A 22,291-nucleotide genomic window follows, 5' to 3' on the forward strand; every position below is an offset into this window, starting at 1 on the left:
CTTCATCCTCTTTCCAATTTACTGGGAGATGAGAACCAAGCTTACCAGAAATATGTATTAAGTAAGAGCCACCAGGGCTTTGAGGAGATTCTTTTATAAAGTTCTTTATGCTTTGTTACCACTAATGATCCTGTATCTTACACTGGTTTCAAGAGTGAATTCCATTAAGTTGAGGCCCTTAAATCTGATCCACAAATAAACTGGACATTACCATATAATTTCTGATTGCATAAAATAGTTATGTAAATGAGGGTCCTAAAAATTAACAATGCTCCCCCCAAAGTAGCTTACATCAGCTCAAGTTTCACTATTAGAAAATGCCATACTATTTCTTAGTTACAGCAACAAACAATGTATAATTTCTCTTATTCTTACCTTTGCGCCACCCAAAAATGCCAAGGAAATGGCCACCCTAGCTCGTAGATCTGGCCTGTCTTTGGGCCACACGTAAGAAAGCATTGCTTTTATGATTTTCCGAGTATCAACATCTTTTAACTGTTGAAAGAGAGAAAACAAAGCAGTAAGTAACATGTCATTTCAAATATAACTGCATTTCAATAATGTAGAATTATGTACATATTTGAGAAAAATTTGCAAACATTACAAACATAACTTCTTTTATTCAAGTATAATTAACATACAGTGTTAATGCAATCCCTATCAAAATACCAACAACATTTTTCACAGAACTAGAACAAATAATACTAAAATTTGTTTGGAATCACAAAAGACCCTGAATAGCCAAAACAATCTTGAAAAGGAAGAACAACCCTACAATCCAGTGATCACGCTACTCGGTAATTGCCCAAAGAATACAGATACACTAATTCAAAGGAATACATGCACCCCTATGTTTGTAGCAGCATTATTTATAATAGCCAAATTATGGAAGCAGCCCAACTGTCCACTGATTAATGAATGGAAAAAGAAGTAGCAGTATATATATACAATGGAATATGCCTCAGCCATTAAAAGAATGAAATCTTGCCATTTGTAATGACATGGATGGAGCTAGAGGGTGTAATGAAAGTCAGTCAGAAACAAATACCATATGATTTTATTCATGTGGAATTTAAGAAACAAAACAAATGTGCAAAAAGAAAAAAAAAAAGAAAGAGAGAGAAACAGACTCTTAATTAGAGAAAACAAACTGATGGTTACCAGAAGGGAGGGGAGTGGGGGAGACGAATGAAAAGAGGTGATGGGGATCGGGGAGGGTACTTGTCATGATGAGCACTGGGGTGATATGTGGAATTGCTGAATCACTGTATTATACACTTGGAACTAATACTGCACTGTACATTAATTAACTGGAATTAAAATAAAAACTAAAAAAAAAAAAAGACCAAAACTGGAGGTATCATAATCCCAGATTTCAAGATATATTATAAAGCTGTAGTAATTAAAACAGTATGCTACTGGCACAAAAACAGACAGGTCAACGGAACTAGAGAGTCCAGAAATAAACCCTTACTTTTATGGTGAATCAATCTACGACAAAGGAGGCAAGAATATACAATGGGAAAAAGACAGTCTCTTCAACAATGGTGCTGGGAAAACTGGACAGCTACGTGCAAAAGAATGAAACTGGACTGCTTTCTTACACTATACACAAAAATAAATTCAAAATGGATGAAAGACCTAAATGTGAGACAAGAAACCATAAAATTCCTAGAAGAAAACATCGGCAGTAATTTCTTTGACATTAGCTGCAGAAACGTTTTCCTAGATGTGTCTCTTCTGGCAGGGGAAACAAAAGCAAAATTACACTATTGGGACTACACCAAAATAAAAAGCTTTTGCACAAAGAAGGAAACTATCAAAAAACCAAAATGATATGGGAGAAGATATTTGCAAATGTAACTTTTATTCTGGATCTAAGGTCAGTGTCTTTCAAACTCAAACTACCTTGGAGAAAAAGAAATTACATAAATTGCTTTTAAAAAGCTACTTATATCCCTTAATTTTTACTTCCAGCTACAGCCATCTTCATATTGCCAAAAAGTTATTCAGTGGGGACAAGAGGAGATGTACTATACAGTTATTTCTCATCTCTTAAGCTATCAATACATTACACAAAATTTAATAAATATTTCAATATTTCCATCTTTGTGGTCAAAATCTTTACATACTTTTGGTCTCTTTACCAATATGTTTATTTAAAATAGTCTGGAGCCCTCAGTCAAAACTCATGATAAAGTAGAGTTGTAATGCAATGTTTAGAAAAGTAGGAGTCTTGGTATTAATTTTACAGAAGTTTCATTATTAAAAATTTCAACAAAAACACAATTTTCCAGTCATGTTTAATCTGACCTAAATCATCTTACATTTTTCTTTCTCTCAAGTTCCTGAGGCAACAGTCCCATGAAATCTTTTTGTTTTAGTTTCAGCTTTTAGAGGCAGGATATTAAGAATCAAAACCACACTGTGTAAAGTCAAAATAAGATAATACATATATATTCCAAAAATACTGTTATTATAGTTGGCAAAATAATGTCCATTTAAAAAACTGAAGTATCTACTCACTTTCTGGAATAGATATTTTAAAAAACCCCAAAAAGTTAATGCTCATTGCTGGTGAAGTTATATTGAAATGGGCACTCTAACACAGTATTAATGGGAGAGTAAACTGAAACAATCTATCCAGAAAGCATTTTGATATCTACCATCAGCTTTTTAAAATAATCTGCCCTTTGTGTCAAGAATTCCATTTCTATAAACTTATGCCTTCAAAAATACTTAAGAATATGCACCAAGCAGAATCAATTTTAGTTCATAAAAATTTCTTCAATCTGTCTACTTCTATGTTCACTACCAACCTAATCCAAGCTATCATAACCTCTCACCTAAACTACTTGCAACATCCTCCTAAATGATTTCTCTGAAACTACTCTCCTCCCTGTTCAATTAGTACACCCCGCAATCAGATATTACTCATAGTTTAAAACCCTTCAGTTGCATCCTACCATTCTTAAAATGAAGATCAAAGTCCATAACACCACTTGTGAGGCTCTGCTTGGCTTGGCCCCTGACTACATCTCTAACGATGTCATATACCACTGCTTTCAGTATTCATGCCATACTAGCTTTCTTTTCTTTTAGTTCCACGAATATGCTATAAACTTTCCTGCCACAGGACATTTGCATAATACCATTCATTCTGTCTGAAATAATCTCCATCTGTGAAACACCAACGCACTTTCCAACCTCTTCCAATTAGTTAACTGCCAGCTCAAGCAGCACTTCTTCAATGAGGTCTTCCCTAACCCCAGTCAGGATCCTTGGCTGTATTCTTTCACAGAAGAGTATTCCTTCTTCCAAAGCATCCATTTCAATTATAAACTATATATACAGAAGCGTGATTATTTGATTAACATCTGCTCTCCTGTTAGAATTTAATTCTATGTGAATAGCAGCTTTGTGTTTTGTGCTCACTGTTGTAACCTAATACCAAATATAGTGGCTGACATACAGCAGGTACTCAACAACTATCTACTGAATAAAGGAATGAAAAATTTAGCTATAGGATGTTTCTTCTCATGCTGTTTTAACAAGAAAAATTTGGAAACAGCCTACATGATCAATAATGGAGAACTGTACAAACAACTTACAGAGAATGTATACAACAAAGTGTAACCATTCAGAAATATATGTAGTGACACAGAAACATGTAAAGTGAAAAAAGCAAAGTACAAAACTTATTTTTCATGTTAAAAAAGTGATGTGTGTATGAGTTTACACATGTAAACAAACGGGTCTGAAAGCAATACCCCCAAAAGTGTTAAAATAAATAGCTGTGAATAGATGGAATCATTGATAATTTTTTACATTCTTTTCGCTTGCTTGTATTTTCTGTCGTTCACATATAATAAGAAAAAATTTAGTTCATTTTGAGGGAGGAAAGTTACACAATTTCAAGTAGATTTACACAGCAAGGAATGGAGGAAAAGTGTCAACATGTAAGAAACCCAGGACAACACATTATGTTATACAGGGTAGTTTTATATTATGGTTATTGCCCCCAAAGTTCAGCAAACTACTTTTCTAGTTTAAGTCCCAGTTTATTGAGTAAAGAGCAACAGAAATAAAACTATTCGTATTGTACTAAACACAGGACTATGTTTCTGGCTGCTTTAAAGATATAAGGTGGCAAAAACATGAAATGCTGAAAGTACACTTGTTAATGTTTTATTTTATTACACACATATACTCATATATGTTCTCATAACCAGTAAGATATTTTTAAAAATGGGAATAAGGCTGTAATTTAAAAATTCACTTTTTTCAATCAAACTATTACTAAATAAATATAATTTAATGCATTATAACACAAATTGAGGCACTTCAACCACTTTCCCATTTTACAAGTTTTATCTGTCTTATTTTTCTTGATGGAATAATGACAAAAAGGCCCTGTTTCTGCATATCTTTCTAAACACTCTCTCCTGTCAAAACCTTCTACAACACACCCCCAAATTTTTCAATAAGGACACAGAGAAGTTATGGCTAAGAGCAAGAAAATTATTCTAGTTGGCTTAATAGTGCATAAAATGTCACCATTTCATTTAACAAAATGGGTTCTGAAGTTGTGTAATCATGCATTATAAGTCCATTCAGCTATAAAGTATATGACTTCAGTTATATGTTAGATACACTATAAAGTTTGAAAAATGTCTTTTTTTAATAAGTGAAGTCCAAATCAAAAGGTGTATCAGAGGCTGAGGCACACTTCTAAAATATTTTAAACCAACTCGTTCCTGCTGCACAAGAGTAAAATAACACTGGAGATCTCAATACAGATCCTGAAAGACCATATACCACCTTTCAAAATCACCAGAATCATCATACTGTGGATACCCATAATTCACACACTGGACACACAATGGTAATCCTGAAAAACAAAAGGGTTATCTAAAGCCACAAGCTCCTACATTATTGGTGGGAATGCAAGTTGGTACAGCCACTCTGGAAAACAGTGTGGAGGTCCCCTAAAAAGTTAAAAATTGAGCTATCCTATGATCCAGCCATTGCACTACTGGGTATGTACCCCAAAGATACAGACGTAGTGAAGAGAAGGGCCATATGCATCCCCAATGTTCATAGCAGCATTGTCCACAATAGCCAAATCGTGGAAAGAACCGAGATTCCCTTCAACAGATGAATGGATTAAGAAGATGTGGTCCAGGGGCGCCTGGGTGGCACAGCGGTTAAGCGTCTGCCTTCGGCTCAGGGCGTGATCCCAGCGTTATGGGATCGAGCCCCACATCAGGCTCCTCTGCTATGAGCCTGCTTCTTCTTCTCCCACTCCCCCTGCTTGTGCTCCCTCTCTCGCTGGCTGTCTCTATCTCTGTCAAATAAATAAATAAAATCTTAAAAAAAAAAAAAGAAGATGTGGTCCATATATACAATGGAATATTACTCAGCTATCAAAAAGAACTATTTCTCAACATTTGCTGCAACATGGACGGCACTGGAGGAGATAATGCTAAGTGAAATAAGTCAAGCAGAGAAAGACAATTATCATATGGTTCCTCTCATCTATGGAACAGAAGAAGTAGGAAGATCGGTAGGAGAAGAAAGGGATAAAGAAAGGAGGGGTAATCAGAAGGGGGAACAAAGCATGAGAGACTATGGACTCTGAGTAACAAACTAAGGGCTTCAGAGGGGAGGGGGGTGGGGGAATGGGATAGGCTGGTGATGGGTAGTAAGGAGGGCACGTATTGCATGGTGCACTGGGTGTTATACGCAACTAATGAATCACTGACCTTTATATCAGAAACCAGGGATGTACTGTATGATAACTAACATAATAAAAAAATATTATTAAAAAAATAAATAAATAAATCCACAAGCTTGAGACTGAATTCAAAACCACCTTCATTTCAACTTACTTTTCATTTCAGACTAAGCAACACAAATAGCATACATACTCATTTAAGATCACATTCTTAAAGAATGGGTGGAAAATATAGGAAATGGTCAAGGAGTATGATAAGAAATTCACTTATTTGAAAACATACTGTGTAAGGAGTAATTACAGGATAGGAAAAGAAATGATTTAAGGAAGGAAGTTCTTTCTCAGGGGTCAAAATTCCTGAAGCAACCAACGGTTGATATCTAATTTTTATTTAAGCCTCACTTACATGTAAACAGAAAACATGAAATTCTTCCACTTTTCTGCTTATCATTATCACAATAAGAAAAATTCAAAAGTCATTTTAAAAACCTAACTGCAAGGACATATCATGATAACGAAAGCTCCCTAAATTCGAATGCTATAGAAATATCATTAAAAGGCCTATAGAAGTAGGAGTGAATCTACTTTTTCTTTGCTAACAATAAATACAATGAGGCCTTCTTGCTACAGCTAAATAGCTTCAAATTTAAAATGTGAAGCTGACATTTTAAGCCCCATTAAAACTAGTACTATGTTAGTATGAGGAATAAACGTTTTTACAAAGGTCTCAAATATATACTGGAATTAGCTTGCCATAATAAAGGAAATCAATTGGATTCAGAAAGAAAACACAAAAGTAATACAAGAAAGAATTCAGATAGGCTCACTATACCTCTGTATGGTAACAAATTATATCTTTTTATCCTAGAAAAAGTAGAAGAGAGCTGTCAAAGAAGAGATGAAAGTGACTGAAACTAAGATGGGCCAAAAGAAAAAAAGCAGGTGCCACAAATAGAAACCTGATACCAGAAATAATGCTCAATAAATATTTATTCAATTAATAAATTAACATATGTATTCTTAAACACATGAGGACAATTGTTATTTATATTATATTCAGGAGGTATACCAATTACTTGATTTATTAAGTCATCATAACTTCTCACAGGTTTTTAAATTTACTTATTTGGTATTAATATATAGTTTCATAAGACTTATGAGGCTGGGCAGGTAAAAAGAAATAAGGAAAGGAGTATCTATTTATATACAGGGAGCTGAAACAGCAAAATCATAGTACGGTGGGCCAAAAACAAATGCATAAATAAAACTGGAAGCATCTGACCAAATAGGGTATAAGTGGAAAGCCACAAACTGCACTGCGTATATGCAGCAGTAATGAATTCAACAGTATGACCTGACGGAGAGATGTAGTCGCTAACAGCCGTAAGTGCTATTAAGTGAATACCTATAGCTAATAACTATGTGGATAGGGCACAAAAACAAGAATAAAAAAAATCAAAACACATCTGGAGCAACTCACTTGGTAGAATTTTAAGATATTGAAGAAAATTGCGTACTAATAAGCTAACTATGTGTTTTGCTTCTCAGGTCAGTAACTTCGTATCTTACAACAGAAAAGGTTGTCAAGCACTGAAGCAAGAACAATTTTTTCTACCAAGAGTCCACTGCTTTCAAGGGTGTGCAGCTCACTGGGCTTTGATATGAAAATAAAAGAGTAAGAAAAAAGAAAATGATCATTTGATAAAGGTAACAAAATAACCTTTTCTTTAACTGATATGTGACGTATCTAAGAACTCTGGTTTTAAAGACATTCCTGAATTGAGGGGCACCAGGCTGCCTCAGTCAGTAGAGCATGTGACTCTTGATCTTGGGCTCACGAGTTTGAGCCCCATATTGGGTGTAGAGATTACTAAAAAAAAAAAAAAAAAAAAAAAAAGACATTCCTGAATTCTAAGAGCAAGAAATGTTCTAATTCTAGATCAAGGGACTAGTTAATAAAGAAAGTACTTGGGGGCAAAATCTGTGGTGAGAGAGAATAAAATATATACTAAAAACGTTGGATGCAATTTATTTTGTATAAATGTACACTATAGACTGAATGTTTTCTCCCTAAAGAACCAATTTAGCAGCAGATAATTTGGAAGTGCCCAAACTGGACAGTGGAAACTGTCCAGAGAAGAGAACTCTTGTTTCAATCCATGCTAAAGGTAACTACCTGCAATTAAAGGAATAAATTCAGCCACTACTTCAATATTGTTAGAAATAACAGTGGTTTGACAAAAGCTAGGTCAAAAGACAAGCATGTTGAACAGATGTCTAATGGAAAAATCAAGGATAACTGAAAACTTTTCCAATATTATTGGAGATATAAGTATATAGTAAGTTTATGGATGGGAGATGAAAGATACATTGTCAGAAAAAGCTTTACTATTATTGTTACTTTCTCTATACCATAAGGTTTGTTTTCTATACTTTGTTGGTCTGATACCACAAATGAAGAGTTTATCTAGCATCGAAAAGGGCCTAAAACTAGTTTATGGTACATATGAGATGCATCTGTACCATAAATCAATTTAATAATATAGAATAAAAAAATAACAAGCTGACTGATATTCACATTGGACAGTTAATCCCCTATCCCAAAGGGAAGTCAACTGGAAAAATTAAAGATCATAAGGTTACTTGATGATGAATAAAATCAGAGCTAGAAAACAGCCTCTCCACGTCATCCAGGTATTCTTGTCCATTGATCTAAGTGTCCACTCATCTTAACGAGCCTGGAGATTCATTATTCCATTTTCTCCCCAGACTTCCAATTTTTTATTACTCCAAATTGCTGTTCCACTCCTTTTGATTATATCAAGATTTGTACCAAAGCTCTCCGATTGCTCTATTAAGTGCTAATCTCTCTTTTAATACTACTAGCTTCTTACTATATCCAATGAGGATCTGTTGCTAACATAAAAAAAGTATGTCAAGCAAAGTCCAGAAAGTCGTCCTTATTTTAAGTTCATTACTCATGTTATAATGAGCACAGATTGAACTAAATTTACTTATAGATGATTCTTCAAAAGCAGCACAGTAAAAAAGTTTAACTGCAGGAATATAGCACCAAAATTCTTCAGAAATCTGAAGACTGTATTATAAAACAAATAATTTCTTAATGTATCTATTTTAAAAAAAGAGCTTCCAAATACTGAAACTGTCACTCTTTTTTCACAATCCCTTTTACTACAGGGATTGGGTAAACAGATGATTTAAATACCTTCTGAGCAGCATTATTAATTTTTATTAGTAGTGTTAAGAACAGACAAGTGGTGCAGCCCACTGTGGAAAACAGTACGGAGGTTCCTCAAAAAGTTAAAAATAGAACTACTTTACCATCTGGCAGTCTCACAACTGGCTACTTATACAAGGACAAGAACACTAATTCAAAGGGATATATGCACCCCTATGCTTCTAACAGTATTACTTACAATAGCCAAGATATGGAAGCAGCCCAAGTGTTCACCAACTGATGAATAGATAAAAGAAAATGTGAGATATATATATATATGTATACATATATGTATATATATATATATGTATATATATATACACACACATACACACACACACACACACACACAATGGAATATTATTCAGCCATGGCAATGAAACCTTGCCATTTGCAAAGACATCCATATAGCTAGAGAGTATAATCCTAAGTGAAATAAGTCAGTCAGAAAAAGACAAATACCCATATGAGTCCACTTATATGGAATTTTAGAAACAAAACAAACACGCAAAGGGGAAAAAAATAAGAGAGAGAGAAAGACAAAGCAAGAAACAGACTCGTAATTATAGAGAAGAGACTGATGGTTACCATAGGGGAGGGGGTGGGGGAATAGGTTAAATAGGTGATGGAGATTAAGGAAGGCACTTGTTGTGATGAGCACAGGGTAATGTGTGGAAGCATTGAATCACTATACTGTACACCTGAAACTAATATAACACTATGTTAACTAACTGGAATTATAAAAATATTTTAAAAAGAATAAGGATAATTAAATAAATGGATTAGGTAAACGGAGGATTTATCAGGAAGCAATGGGACATTCTAGGATCTTTCTAAACTAAGTGCATACAAGGGGAAATGTTAACCTCAACACACACACACACACACACACACACACACACAAATTGCTTAAGTGTTAAATCTAATTTACCTATTTATTAATAAGGCTGGATTATATAACAAATAACCTCAACCAATGCATTTTATTTATTTATTTATTTAATGATTTTATTTATTTATTTGACAGAGAGAGAGAGAGACAGCCAGTGAGAGGGAACACAAGTCAGGGGAGTGGGAGAGGAAGAAGCAGGCTCCCAGCAGAGGAGGGAGCCCAATGCGGGGCTCAATCCCAGCACCCTGGGATCACGCCCTGAGCCGAAGGCAGACGCTTAAAGACTGAGCCACCCAGGCGCCCCTCATCCAATGCTATTTTAAATAAAGAACTAAAATGTTTAGGTTGATAACTTTTTTTCTTTTTTAGAAAATCATGGAATTTTTTGTTTGTTTTAAGCCCAAGAGAATCTCATCCATATATAACCACGGTCAATTCATAAGGTTTTGCATTTAAAAACCTGCTGCTATGAGTCAAGCAAAATATTCTGGAAGATAATACTCTTGAACACACGCGTGCACGCGTGTGTGTGTGCATGCGTATGTTCTATGCAAGTACAATCATGTATTAAGAATTTCCAGTTACTTGTTATTCGCTCTTACCCCTTCTTTTGGGTCTGTGTGGAGTCCTCCTCCTGCATGACCATGCCAACATGTCCTCTTTTCTATCAGTGGCCAGGCCTGGAGAACCTAGTTGAAGATGACACCAAGTTATCCATTAGCTATTATAGAATTTCAGATCTTTAAAACTCTGACTTAGACAGCTTAATCTAATGTCCCATACAAATTCATAGGCATAGCTCTTAGCTTAGCAGAACAAAGCAAAACACCTTCAAAATTAGCTTACAGATACACTTACACAAAGAATATTGAACTATAATACTCATACAGAAGTTACTTGTTCTAAACAGCTTTCGAAATGTTTGAAAACTTACATTACACTTCTACAAGATTTATACCAGCTTTCTTACTGTCATTTGCTCTTACGGTACTCTGTAATCTATTACTCTATCACTGGCAAGCAAAGTATATCATACGGTTAACCTATTATATCCCACTTGCTTCCCACATGTATACATTTTTTTTGCTTTATAATTTAATATAGTTCATTTTACATGCTAATTCTTTTCCTTATTCTTGCTCATATGTGTGTGTGTCTTTTTAATATTTCCTGTCTATCATATGCTATAGTAATACGCATGCATATTTTGTCTTTCTTATTACATGGCAAATTTCTTGAAATTAAAGATAGTCTCTTTTATCCCTGTATGTCCCATGGCCTATACCAGTATCTTGCACGTGGGCAGAGTAGATTTCAATGCCTAATGCATTAGCTTATAAAACTGAACTATCCATAAATCTCCCAACAAGCCTTGAAAATATGCACACATCTTGTCTACTTTTAAAAAGAGGCTTAAGATTAATTCTTAGGTTAGATAAATATAAAACTTTTACTGGAGAAAATATAATAGTCATTTGAGAAAATAAAACAGTTAATAAAGACAGTAAAGATGAGGCTCAAAATTTAAGCTTGCTAATACTTAAAAGTTTTCCTCAATTAAAAGATACTTAATGAAGAGGAGTTAAGATGGCGGAGGAGTAGGGGACCCCTTTTCCAGCCAGTCCCCTGAGTCGAGCTGGATAGGTACCAGACCAGCCTGAACATCCACGGAATCAGCCTGAGACGCAGGAAGATACATCCGGATCTCTACAAATGAACATCTCCAGCGATGAGTATTGAGGTACGAATCGGGGAGCCGTGAAACCGTGCACAGATACCGGAAGATAAACGGAAGGGGGAGGGAGCCGCCGTGTTCAGACGCCAGGAAGCGGTAGCCAGCTGCACAGGGGAGCGGGCGGACTCCCGGACCGGCACCCGCAAGAGAGCAGACAGAGACGACTGTGAGCCGGGAACACGCGCCACCAGACTGAGGGCCGGAGCTTCGGAGCGCGTGGGGGAGTATGGCGGCTGGTGGTATTAGAAACACAAAGGACAGAGACCCGCCGGCCCTGGAAGTGAGGGCTGGGATGTCGGGTGTGGGGCGCACATCCCGCGATGCTGCAGGGTTGAGCAGCACCAACAGAAAAAGAGTTAAAGTGGCCAGAACATCAGTGGAGAACGGTCTGCGATCCTTCTGCTCTGAGACAGAGGATGAGATTCGGCCACTGCTGCTGTGTCTCTCAGAAGAGGCACAGCAAACCTCCAGAGAAAGCCGCCAGAGAACAAAAGCCTGGAAATACCGGCTCACAGTGTGCCCATCCCCATCCCCCCTTGCAGGGGACACAGAGACTCTACCCAAACAGGGCTGCCTGAGTACCGGCGCGGCAGGCCCCTCCCACAGAAGGCAGGCTGAAAAATCAAGAAGCCCACACCCCTAAGGTCCCTATAAAACAAGGGCGCACGGCCTGGGTCCCGGTCAATAATTTAGGCTCTGGAAAACCCCGCAACCTCTCCTCATCAGAATGACGAGGAGGAGAAGTCCCCCCCACCAGCAAAGAAAAGACAATGAGTCTGTGGCCTCTGCCAAAGAACTCATGGATATGGATATAACCAAATTACCAGAAATGGAATTCAGAGTAACAATGGTCAAGAGGATGTGTAGACTAGAAAAAAGTATTAACGAAAATGTTAATGAGAATATAGAATCTCTAAGGGCGGAAATGAGAGCCAATTTGGCAGAAATTAAAAATTCTATGAGCCAAATGCAGTCAAAACTAGAGGCTCTGACGGCCAGGGTGAATGAGGCAGAAGAACATATCAGCGAACTGGAGGATGGATTAGTAGAAGAAAAGCTAAAATAGAATCTGGACTCAAAAAAATCCACGCACAGGAATGTAGGTTACAGGAGATTACTGACTCAATGAAACGTTCCAATGTCAGAATCATTGGCATTCCCAAGGGAGTGGAGAAAAACAGAGGTCTAGAAGAAATATTTGAACAAATTGTAGCTGAAAACTTCCCTAATCTAGCAAGGGAAACAAACATTCGTGTCCAAGAGGCAGAGAGGACCCCTCCCAAGCTCAACCACGACAAACTTACACTACGTCACATCATAGTGCATTTCGCAAATATTAGATCCAAGGATACAGTATTGAAAGCGGCCAGGGCAAAGAAATTTCTCACGTACTAAGGCAAAGGTATCAGAATTACGTCAGACCTGCCTACACAGACCTGGAATGAGAGAAAGGGTTGAGGGGGCATTTGTAAAGCTCTTTCAGAGAAAAACATGCGAATATCTCCAAAGGCAAGAGAAACAAAAGATAAAATGAACTTGTGGGACTTCATCAAGATAAAAGTCTTCTGCACAGCCAAGGAAACACTCAAAAAAACTAAGAGGCAGCCCACGGAATGGGAGAATATATTTGCAAATGACACTACAGATAAAGGACTGGTATCCAAGATCTACAAAGAACTTCTCAAACTCAATACACGAGAAACAAATAAACAAATCATAAAATGGGCAGAAAATATGAACAGACACTTTCCCAATGAAGACATACAAATGGCTAACAGACACATGAGAAAATGTTCAAAATCATTAGGCATCAGGGAAATCCAAATCAAAACCACACTAAGATACCACCTTACGCCAGTTAGAATGGCAAATATAGACAAGGCAAGAAATAACAATTGTTGGAGAGGATGTGGAGAAAGGGGATCCCTCCTACATTGTTGGTGGGAATGCAAGTTGGTACAGCCACTCTGGAAAACAGTGTGGAGGTCCCTTAAAAAGTTACAAATTGAGCTACCCTGTGATCCAGCCATTGCACTACTGGGTATTTACCCCAAAGATACAGACGTAGTAAAGAGAAGGGCCACATGCACCCCAATGTTCATAGCAGCATTGTCCACAATAGCCAAATCATGGAAGGAGCTGAGATGCCCTTCAACAGATGACTGGATTAAGAAGTTGTGGTCCATATATACAATGGAATATTATTTAGCTATCGGAAAGAACGAATTCTCAACATTTGCTGCAACATGGACAGCACTGGAGGAGATAATGCTAAGTGAAATAAGTCAAGCAGAGAAAGACAATTATCATATGATTTCTCTCACCTTTGGAACATAAGAACTAGGAAGATCGACAGGGGAAGAAAGGGATAAAGAAAGTGGGGGTAATCAGAAGGGGGGAATGAAGCATGAGAGACTATGGACTATGAGAAACAAACTGAGGGCCTCAGAGGGGAGGGGGTTGGGGTAATGGGATAGACTGGTGATGGGTAGTAAGGAGGGGATGTATTGCATGGTGCACTGGGTGTTATAGGCAACTAATGAATCATCGAACTTTACATTGGAAACTGGGGATGTACTGTATGGTGACTAACATAATATAATAATAACATTAAAATTAAAAAAAAGATACTTAATGAAATAAATGCACATAATAATATGCTTCTTCAGCAGCCATATTAATGAATTAATGAAGGGCAAGTTCTTTACAAACACAAATGTCTATCAATGCCGAATCATAACAGTATGAGCTTTGGGCCAAGCTATGAAAATGTAATCACAAAAAGCAAAAGTAAGGGGCGCCTGGGTGGCACAGCGGTTAAGCTTCCGCCTTCGGCTCAGGGCGTGATCCCGGCGATCTGGGATTGAGCCCCACATCAGGCTCTTCCGCTATAAGCCTGCTTCTTCCTGGGGCGCCTGGGTGGCTCAGTCGTTAAGCGTCTGCCTTTGGCTCCGGGCGTGATCCCAGCGTTCTGGGATCGAGCCCCACATCAGGCTTCTCTGCTAGGAGCCTGCTTCTTCCTCTCCCACTCCCCCTGCTTGTGTTCTCTCTCTCTCTCTGGCTGTCTCTCTCTGTCAAATAAATAAATAAAATCTTAAAAAAAAAACAAAAAACAAAAAGCAAAAGTGCCTTCTTATTCACACCAGTTCAGAACAAAAAAATAATTGCCATAAATGGGTTATTGATTCTTGGATCAACAATCTCAAAGCATTTTTAAAGGGAAAACATCAAAATACAAATTTTAGTCTGACAATATCTTTTTGTGGCATTTTTTCCGTCTAAAAGACTAAGTAACAAATTATACCAAGGGGTCTGATGAATACCACACAAGATAATGAGGTCTTCGACAAAGCAAAAGATTGAAATGTAATTCACGTTTACAGCCTCTGCGTAAATTAGAACAATGCCTTGTACCTTGTAATGGCAAATAATTGTTAATCAAAATGAAAAAATAAAGGAAGTACTCAGGGTTTAGGCTGTCTTCTAATTTTCTAGCCTTTTTCTAACTTGGAGAATTGCTGTGTAATTTTAGAGCACTGAGAAATTTTAAAGTTGTCTTTCACTTACATTAGCAATGAAAAATAACCCTTATCAACTAAAAAACTAAGTATCAGGCTCTAATAAGCTTAGAGTCCCTTGACACTCTGCCATCTCAACATCTTCTAAGGTAAAGGAACTTTACTCACTTGAAAAGCTTACAGCATTCCATATATCACATACAAATTACTGGGAAAAATTTAAGTGTCAACAAGCTGCCATTACATTTATAAAAGCATTCTAAAAATGTTACTGTATCTGGCACTGATCTCAAGAGATTCTGACAGAGTTCTCCAGAAGCAGAAAAATAATCAAGGTATCTATCCCTACTTCTACTAGCAGGAACATGATTTCTTATTCATCTTTCAGTATTTAGTAAAAAAAAAAATGAAAAGTATTTAGAAAGAAATGAGAAACACAAATATGTAGTATAAATTTGAAACCGCTCAAAGGGCTTGCAAATCTTTTGAGTTATATGTAGAAGTATCCACTTAATCTTACCCTGGTAACATCTAATATCTGTCTTGAGTTGCCTTTTCCCATTCTCTGCCACGTAGTATGTCTTAATGACTCTGGGACCTGCAGAAGAGAAAAAAGGAAAAAAATTTTCAGAGTAAACAATTAATATTAAAAGATTTCCCCTATTCTCCTGTATACATTTGTTACATCCATCTGGCCAAAAAAGTCCTTGAAAGCTACTATTTCCTTCTTGACCTTCTGACTGGTTGATCTATTATTCACTGATGTAAGCGGGGTACTGATGTTCTCTACTATTACTGTATAACTACCAATTTCTTCCTTTATGTCTTTTAATAGTTGCTTTATATATTTAGGTGCTTCCATGTTGGGTGCATAGATATTTATAATTGTTATATTCTCAACCTGGATTGTTCCCTTTATCATTATGTAGTGTTCTACTTTGTATCTTATTACAGTCTTTGTTTTAAAGTGTATTTTGTCTAAGTACGCCTACCCCAGCTTTCCTTTCACTTCATTTGCATGATAAATGTTTTTCCATACCTTCACCATTAATCCATATATGTCTTTAGGTCTGAAGGGAGTCTCTTATAGGAAGCATACAGATGGGTCTTGCAATTTTGTCAATTCACTCACCCTATGTATTTTAATTGGAGCATTCAGTTCATTTATATTTAAATAAATTGACAGGTATGTACTTAATTGCCATTTTGTTACTTGTTTTACAGTTTTTGTAGTTATTCTCTTATTCTCTCTTCCTTTCTTTTTTTGCTCTCTTCCCGTGTGGTTTGATTGCTTTCTCTAGTGTTACGCTTGGATTCTTTTCTTTTTATTTTTTGTGTATCTACTACACGTTTGAGAATTGTGGTTACCATTAGGTTCATATATAATATCTAAACTGTGTAGCAGTCAATATTCAGTTAGTGGTCGCTTAAGATCAAACCCATTCTAAAAGTACTCAATTTTTTAGCACCTCCACGTTTTATGTATATGATGTCATACTACACATCCTTTTATTTTGTGAATCCTTTGACTGATTTTTGAATATATAACTGACCTGAATGTTTTTGTATTTAACCTCTATACTGGTTTTATAAGTTATTAATCTATTACTTTTATGTTTGCATTTACCTGTGAAATTTTTTCCTTTCATAATTTTCTTACTCCTGATTATGGCCTTTTCTTTCCACTGAAAGAGTTCCCTTTAATTTTTCTTGATGGCCAATTTAAGGGTTATGAACTCCTTTAATTTTTGTTTATCTGGGAAACACTTTATCTCTCCTACTATTCTGAATGATAACCTTGCTGGGTAAAGTATTCTTGGTTGCAGATTTTTTTCCTTTCAGCACTTTAAATACATCATGCCACTTTCTTATTAATTGCAATGTGCCTGATGAGAAATCATTTGATAGCTTTATGGGGCTTCCCACATAATATACATAATATATATAGAGAATTCCATCCACAAATAGCACAATACACATTCTTTTCAAGTGTACATGGAATATTTTCCAGGACAATCACATGCTAGGCCACAAAACAAGTCTCAACAAATTCTAAAAGACTGAAGTTGTTATGCATGTCTTCTGACCACAATGGTATGAAACGAGGAATCAGTAGCAAGAACAATTTGAAAAGAACACAAATACATGGAAGCTAAATAACATGCTACTAAACAATGGGTCAACCAAGAAATCAAAGAGAAAATCAGAGAAAATACATGAAGATAAAGGAAAATGAAAACACAAGAGTATAAAATCTTTGAGATGCAGAAAAGCTGTACTAACAGGAAAGTTTATAGCAACAGATGCCTACTTCAAGATACAAGAAAAATCTAAGCAACCTAACCCTACACCTAAAGGAACTTCAAAAAGAACACACAAAGCCCAAAGCAAGTAGAAGGAAATAAATAAAAAATTACACCAGAAATAAAGTAAATAGAGACTAAAAAACAATAGAACAGATCAATGAAACCAGGAACTGGTTCTGTGAGAAGATAAACAAAATTGATAAATCCTAGCACAGACTCCTCAAGAAAAAAGAGAGATGACTCAAACAAATAAAATTAGAACTGAAGGAGAAATAACAACTGACACCACAGAAATATAGGACTACAAGAGAAGAGTATGAAAACTTATATGCCAATAATTTGGCAAACTAGAGAAATGGATAAATTCCTAGAAACATATAACCTTCCAACACTGAATCAGAAAGAAAGAGAAAATTTGACCAGACTGATTATGAGCAAGGAAACTGTATCAGTAATCAAAAAACTCCCAACGAAAAAGCTCAGGACCAGATGGTAAATTCTACCAAACATTTAAAACAGAATTAATACCTATTCTTCTCAAACTATTCATAAAAACAAGAGAAAGGAAAGCTTCCAAATTCATTCCATGGGGGGGCGACATAGCTGATACCAAAAACCAGATAAAGACTAACACAAACAAGAAAACTACAAGCCAAATATCCCTGATGAATGATGTAAAAATCCTTTACAAAATATCAGCAAAGCAAATCCAACAATACATTAAAAAAATCATTCACCATGATCATGTGGGATTTATTCCAGGGATGCAAGGGTAGTTCAATATTCACAAATCAACAAGATACATCACATTAACAAGAGAAAGGATAAAAACCATATGATCATTTCAATAGAGACAGAAAGTATTTGATAAAGGACCACATCCATTCGTGATAAAAACTCTCAATAGTACATCTCCAAAGGCAAGAGAAACAAAAGATAAAATGAATTTGTAGGACTTCATCAAGATAAAAAGCTTCTGCACAGCCAAGGAAATAGTAAAAAAAAAAAAACTAAGAGGCAGCCCACGGAATGGGAGAAGATATTTGCAAATGATACTACAGATAAAAGACTGGTATCCAAGATCTACAAAGAACTTCGCAAACTCAATACACAAGAAACAAATAAACAAATCATAAAATGGGCAGAAGATATGAACAGACACTTTTCCAATGAAGACATACAAATGGCTAACAGACACATGAGAAAATGTTCAAAATCACTAGCCATCAGGAGAGTTCTGGTTAAGATGGCGGAGGAGTAGGAGACACCTTTTTCAGCCGGTCCCCCGAGTCCAGCTGGATAGGTACCAGACCAGCCTAAACAACCACGGAACCAGCCTGAGACGCAGGAAGATGCATCTGGATCTCTACAAATGAACATCTCCAGCGCTGAGTATTGAGGTACGAAGCGGGGAGCCATGAAACCGTGCACAGATATCGGAAGATAAACGGAAGGGGGAGGGAGCCGCCGCGTTCGGGCGCTGGGAAGCAGTAGCCACCTGCACGGGAGAGCAGGCGGGGATCACGGACGGCACCTGCAAAACAGCAGACCGAGACCGTGAGCCGGGTGCGCACGCCACCAGGCATCTCGCGGAACACCGGAATCCCGGTGCGCTCACTGGATCCAGACTGAGACCGGGAGCTTCCAGAGTGCGCGTGGGGCGGCTGGCGGCTGGCAGCGTTAGAAACACAAAGGACAGGGACGCGCCGGCCCTGGAAGTGAGGGCCGGGACTCCGGGTGTGGGGCGCACATCCCGGGACGCTGCAGGGTTGAGCAGCACCAACAGTAAGAGAGTTAAAGTGGCCAGAACATTAGTAGAGAACGGGCCGCAATCCCTCTGTTCTGTGACAGAGGCTGAAATTTGGCCGCTGCTGCTCTGACTCTCAGAAGAGGCACAACAAACCACCAGGGAAAGCCGCCAGAGAAAAAAAGCCTGGAAATACCGGCTCAGAGAGTGCCCATCCCCATCCCCCCTCGCAGGGGACACAGAGACTCTACCCAAACAGGGTTGCCTGAGTATCGGCACGGCAGGCCCCTCCCCCAGAAGGCAGGCTGAAAAATCAAGAAGCCCACAACCCGGGGCACCTGGGTGGCGCAGTCATTGAGCGCCTGTCTTTGGCTTAGGGCGTGATCCCAGCGTTCCGGAAAGGAGTCCCTCATTGGGCTCCTCGGCTGGGAGCCTGCTTCTTCCTCTCCCACTCCCCTGCTTCTGTTCTCTCTCTCGCTGGTTGGCTGCCACATAAATAAATAAATAAAATCTTTAAAGAAGAAGCCCAAATCCCTAAGATCCCTATAAAACAAGGGGCACGGCCTGGGACCCAGTCAATAATTTGGGCTCTGGACAACCCCGCAACCTCTCCTCATCAGAATGACAAGAAGGAGAAGTCCCCCCCAGCAAAGAAAAGACGGTGAGTCTGTGGCCTCTGCCACAGAAATAATGGATATGGATGTAACCAAAGTATCAGAAATGGAATTCAGAGTAACGATGGTCAAAATGATGAGTAGAATTGAAAAAACTATTAACGAAAAGGTTACTGAGAATACAGAATCCCTAAGGACAGAAATGAGAGCGAATCTGACAGAAATTAAAAATTCTATGAGCCAAATGCAGGCAAAACTAGAGGCTCTGACGGCCAGGGTCACAGAAGCAGAGGAAAGGGTTAGTGAATTGGAGGATGGGTTAATAGAGGAAAAAACCAAAATAGAAGCTGCTCTTAAAAAAATCCAAGCCCACGAATGTAGGTTACGGGAGATTACTGACTCAATGAAACGATCCAATGTTAGAATCATCGGCATCCCCGAGGGGGTGGAGAAAAACAGAGGTCTAAAAGAGATATTTGAACAAGTTGTAGCTGAAAACTTCCCTAATCTAGCCAGGGAAACAAACATTCGTGTCCAAGAGGCAGAGAGGACCCCTCCCAAGCTCAACCACGACAAACCTACGCCACGTCACGTCATAGTGCATTTCGCAAATATTAGATCCAAGGATACAGTATTGAAAGCGGCCAGGGCAAAGAAATCTCTCACGTACCAAGGCAAAGGCATCAGAATTACGTCAGACCTGTCTACACAGACCTGGAATGAGAGAAAGGGTTGGGGGAGCATATTTAAAGCTCTTTCAGAGAAACACATGCAGCCAAGGATCCTTTATCCAGCAAGGCTGTCATTCAGAATTGATGGAGAAATAAAGACATTTCAGAATCGCCAGTAACTAACCAATTTCGTAACCACGAAACCAGCCCTACAGGAGATATTACGAGGGGTTCTATAAAAGTAAAAAGGCCCCAAGAGTGATACAGAACAGAAAGTCACAGCCAATACAAACAAAGACTTTACTGGCAACATGGCATCATTAAAATCATATCTCTCAGTACTTAGTCTTAATGTTAATGGCTTAAATGCTCCCATAAGAAGCCACAGCGTTGCAGACTGGATAAAAAGAAATGACCCATCCATTTGCTGTCTACAAGAGACTCATTTCGAACCCAAAGATGCATTCAAACTGAGAGTAAGGGGATGGAGTACCATCTTTCACGCAAATGGACCTCAAAAGAAAGCTGGGGTAGCAATTCTCATATCAGATAAATTGGATTTTAAACTACAGACTATAGTTAGAGATGCAGAAGGGCACCATATTATTCTTAAAGGAAGTATTCAACAAGTGGATATGACAATTATAAATATATATGCCCCCAACAGGGGAGCAGCAAGATACACAAGCCAACTCTTAACCAGAATAAAGAGACATATAAATAAAAATACATTAATAGTAGGGGACCTGAACACTCCACTCTCAGAAATAGACATAACACCCTGGCAAATACTAAGCAAAGAATCACCTCAAGAAGCTGGAACAGCAACAGAGGGACAGGCCTAATCCACGCACGAGGAAGCAGTTGACCAAAATTAGAGCTGAAATCAATCAAGCAGAAACCAGAAGTACAGTAGAGCAGATCAACAGGACTAGAAGCTGGTTCTTGGAGAGAATCAATAAAATTGACAGACCACTGGCAAGACTTATCCAAAAGAAAAGAGAAAGGACCCAGATTATTAAAATTATGAATGAAAAAGGAGAGGTCACGACGAACACCATTGAAATTGGAAGGATTATTAGAAATTTTTATCAACAGCTATATGCCAATAAACTAAGCAATCTGGAAGAGATGGAATCCTTCCTGGAAACCTATAAACTACCAAGACTGAAACAGGAAGAAATTGATTTCTTAAACAGGCCAATTAATTATGAAGAAATTGAGTCAGTAATAAACAACCTTCCAAATAACAAAACTCCAGGCCCGGACGGTTTTCCTGGGGAATTCTACCAAACATTCAAAGAAGAAATAATACCTATTCTTCTAAAGTTATTTCAAAAAATAGAAACAGAAGGAAAGCTACCAAACTCATTCTATGAGGCCAATATTACCTTGATCCCCAAACCAGGCAAAGACCCCCTCAAAAAGGAGAATTACAGACCGATCTCCCTAATGAATATGGACGCCAAAATCCTCAACAAGATACTTGCTAATAGAATCCAACAGTACATTAAAAGGATTATCCATCACGATCAAGTGGGATTCATACCTGGGATGCAAGCGTGGTTCAATATTCGCAAATCAATCAGCGTGATACATCATATCAACAAGAAAAGACTCAGGAACCATATGATCCTCTCAATCGATGCCGAAAAAGCATTTGACAAAATACAGCATCCTTTCCTGATTAAAACCCTTCAGAGTGTAGGAATAGAAGGTACATTTCTCAATATCATAAAAGCCATCTATGAAAAGCCTACTGCAAATATTATTCTCAATGGGGAAAAGCTGGAAGCCTTTCCCTTAAGATCAGGAACTTGACAAGGATGCCCA

At 37.8% G+C, this 22,291-nt stretch overlaps 1 protein-coding gene across 5 annotated transcripts in view; it reads right to left on the minus strand.

Moving 5' to 3' along the window:
* ABCB7 (ATP binding cassette subfamily B member 7) overlaps positions 1 to 22,291 on the minus strand; it is a 217,620-nt gene that overhangs the window by 64,170 nt on the left and 131,159 nt on the right. For all 5 annotated transcript variants that reach the window (XR_007188314.2, XM_048213375.2, XM_026487192.4 and 2 more), the window contains exons 2-4: positions 15,641 to 15,718; positions 10,470 to 10,556; positions 376 to 495 (exon numbers count right to left, since the gene is read on the minus strand). Coding sequence is in view for 4 of the 5 variants with exons in the window: in XM_026487192.4 (XP_026342977.2) it covers positions 376 to 495; positions 10,470 to 10,556; positions 15,641 to 15,718 (285 nt within the window). In the remaining variant the exon portion in view is untranslated. The remainder of the gene's footprint in view (positions 1 to 375; positions 496 to 10,469; positions 10,557 to 15,640; positions 15,719 to 22,291) is intronic.

Source organism: Ursus arctos, chromosome X (genome assembly GCF_023065955.2).
Source record: "Ursus arctos isolate Adak ecotype North America chromosome X, UrsArc2.0, whole genome shotgun sequence".
Taxonomy (NCBI): Eukaryota; Metazoa; Chordata; class Mammalia; order Carnivora; family Ursidae; genus Ursus; species Ursus arctos.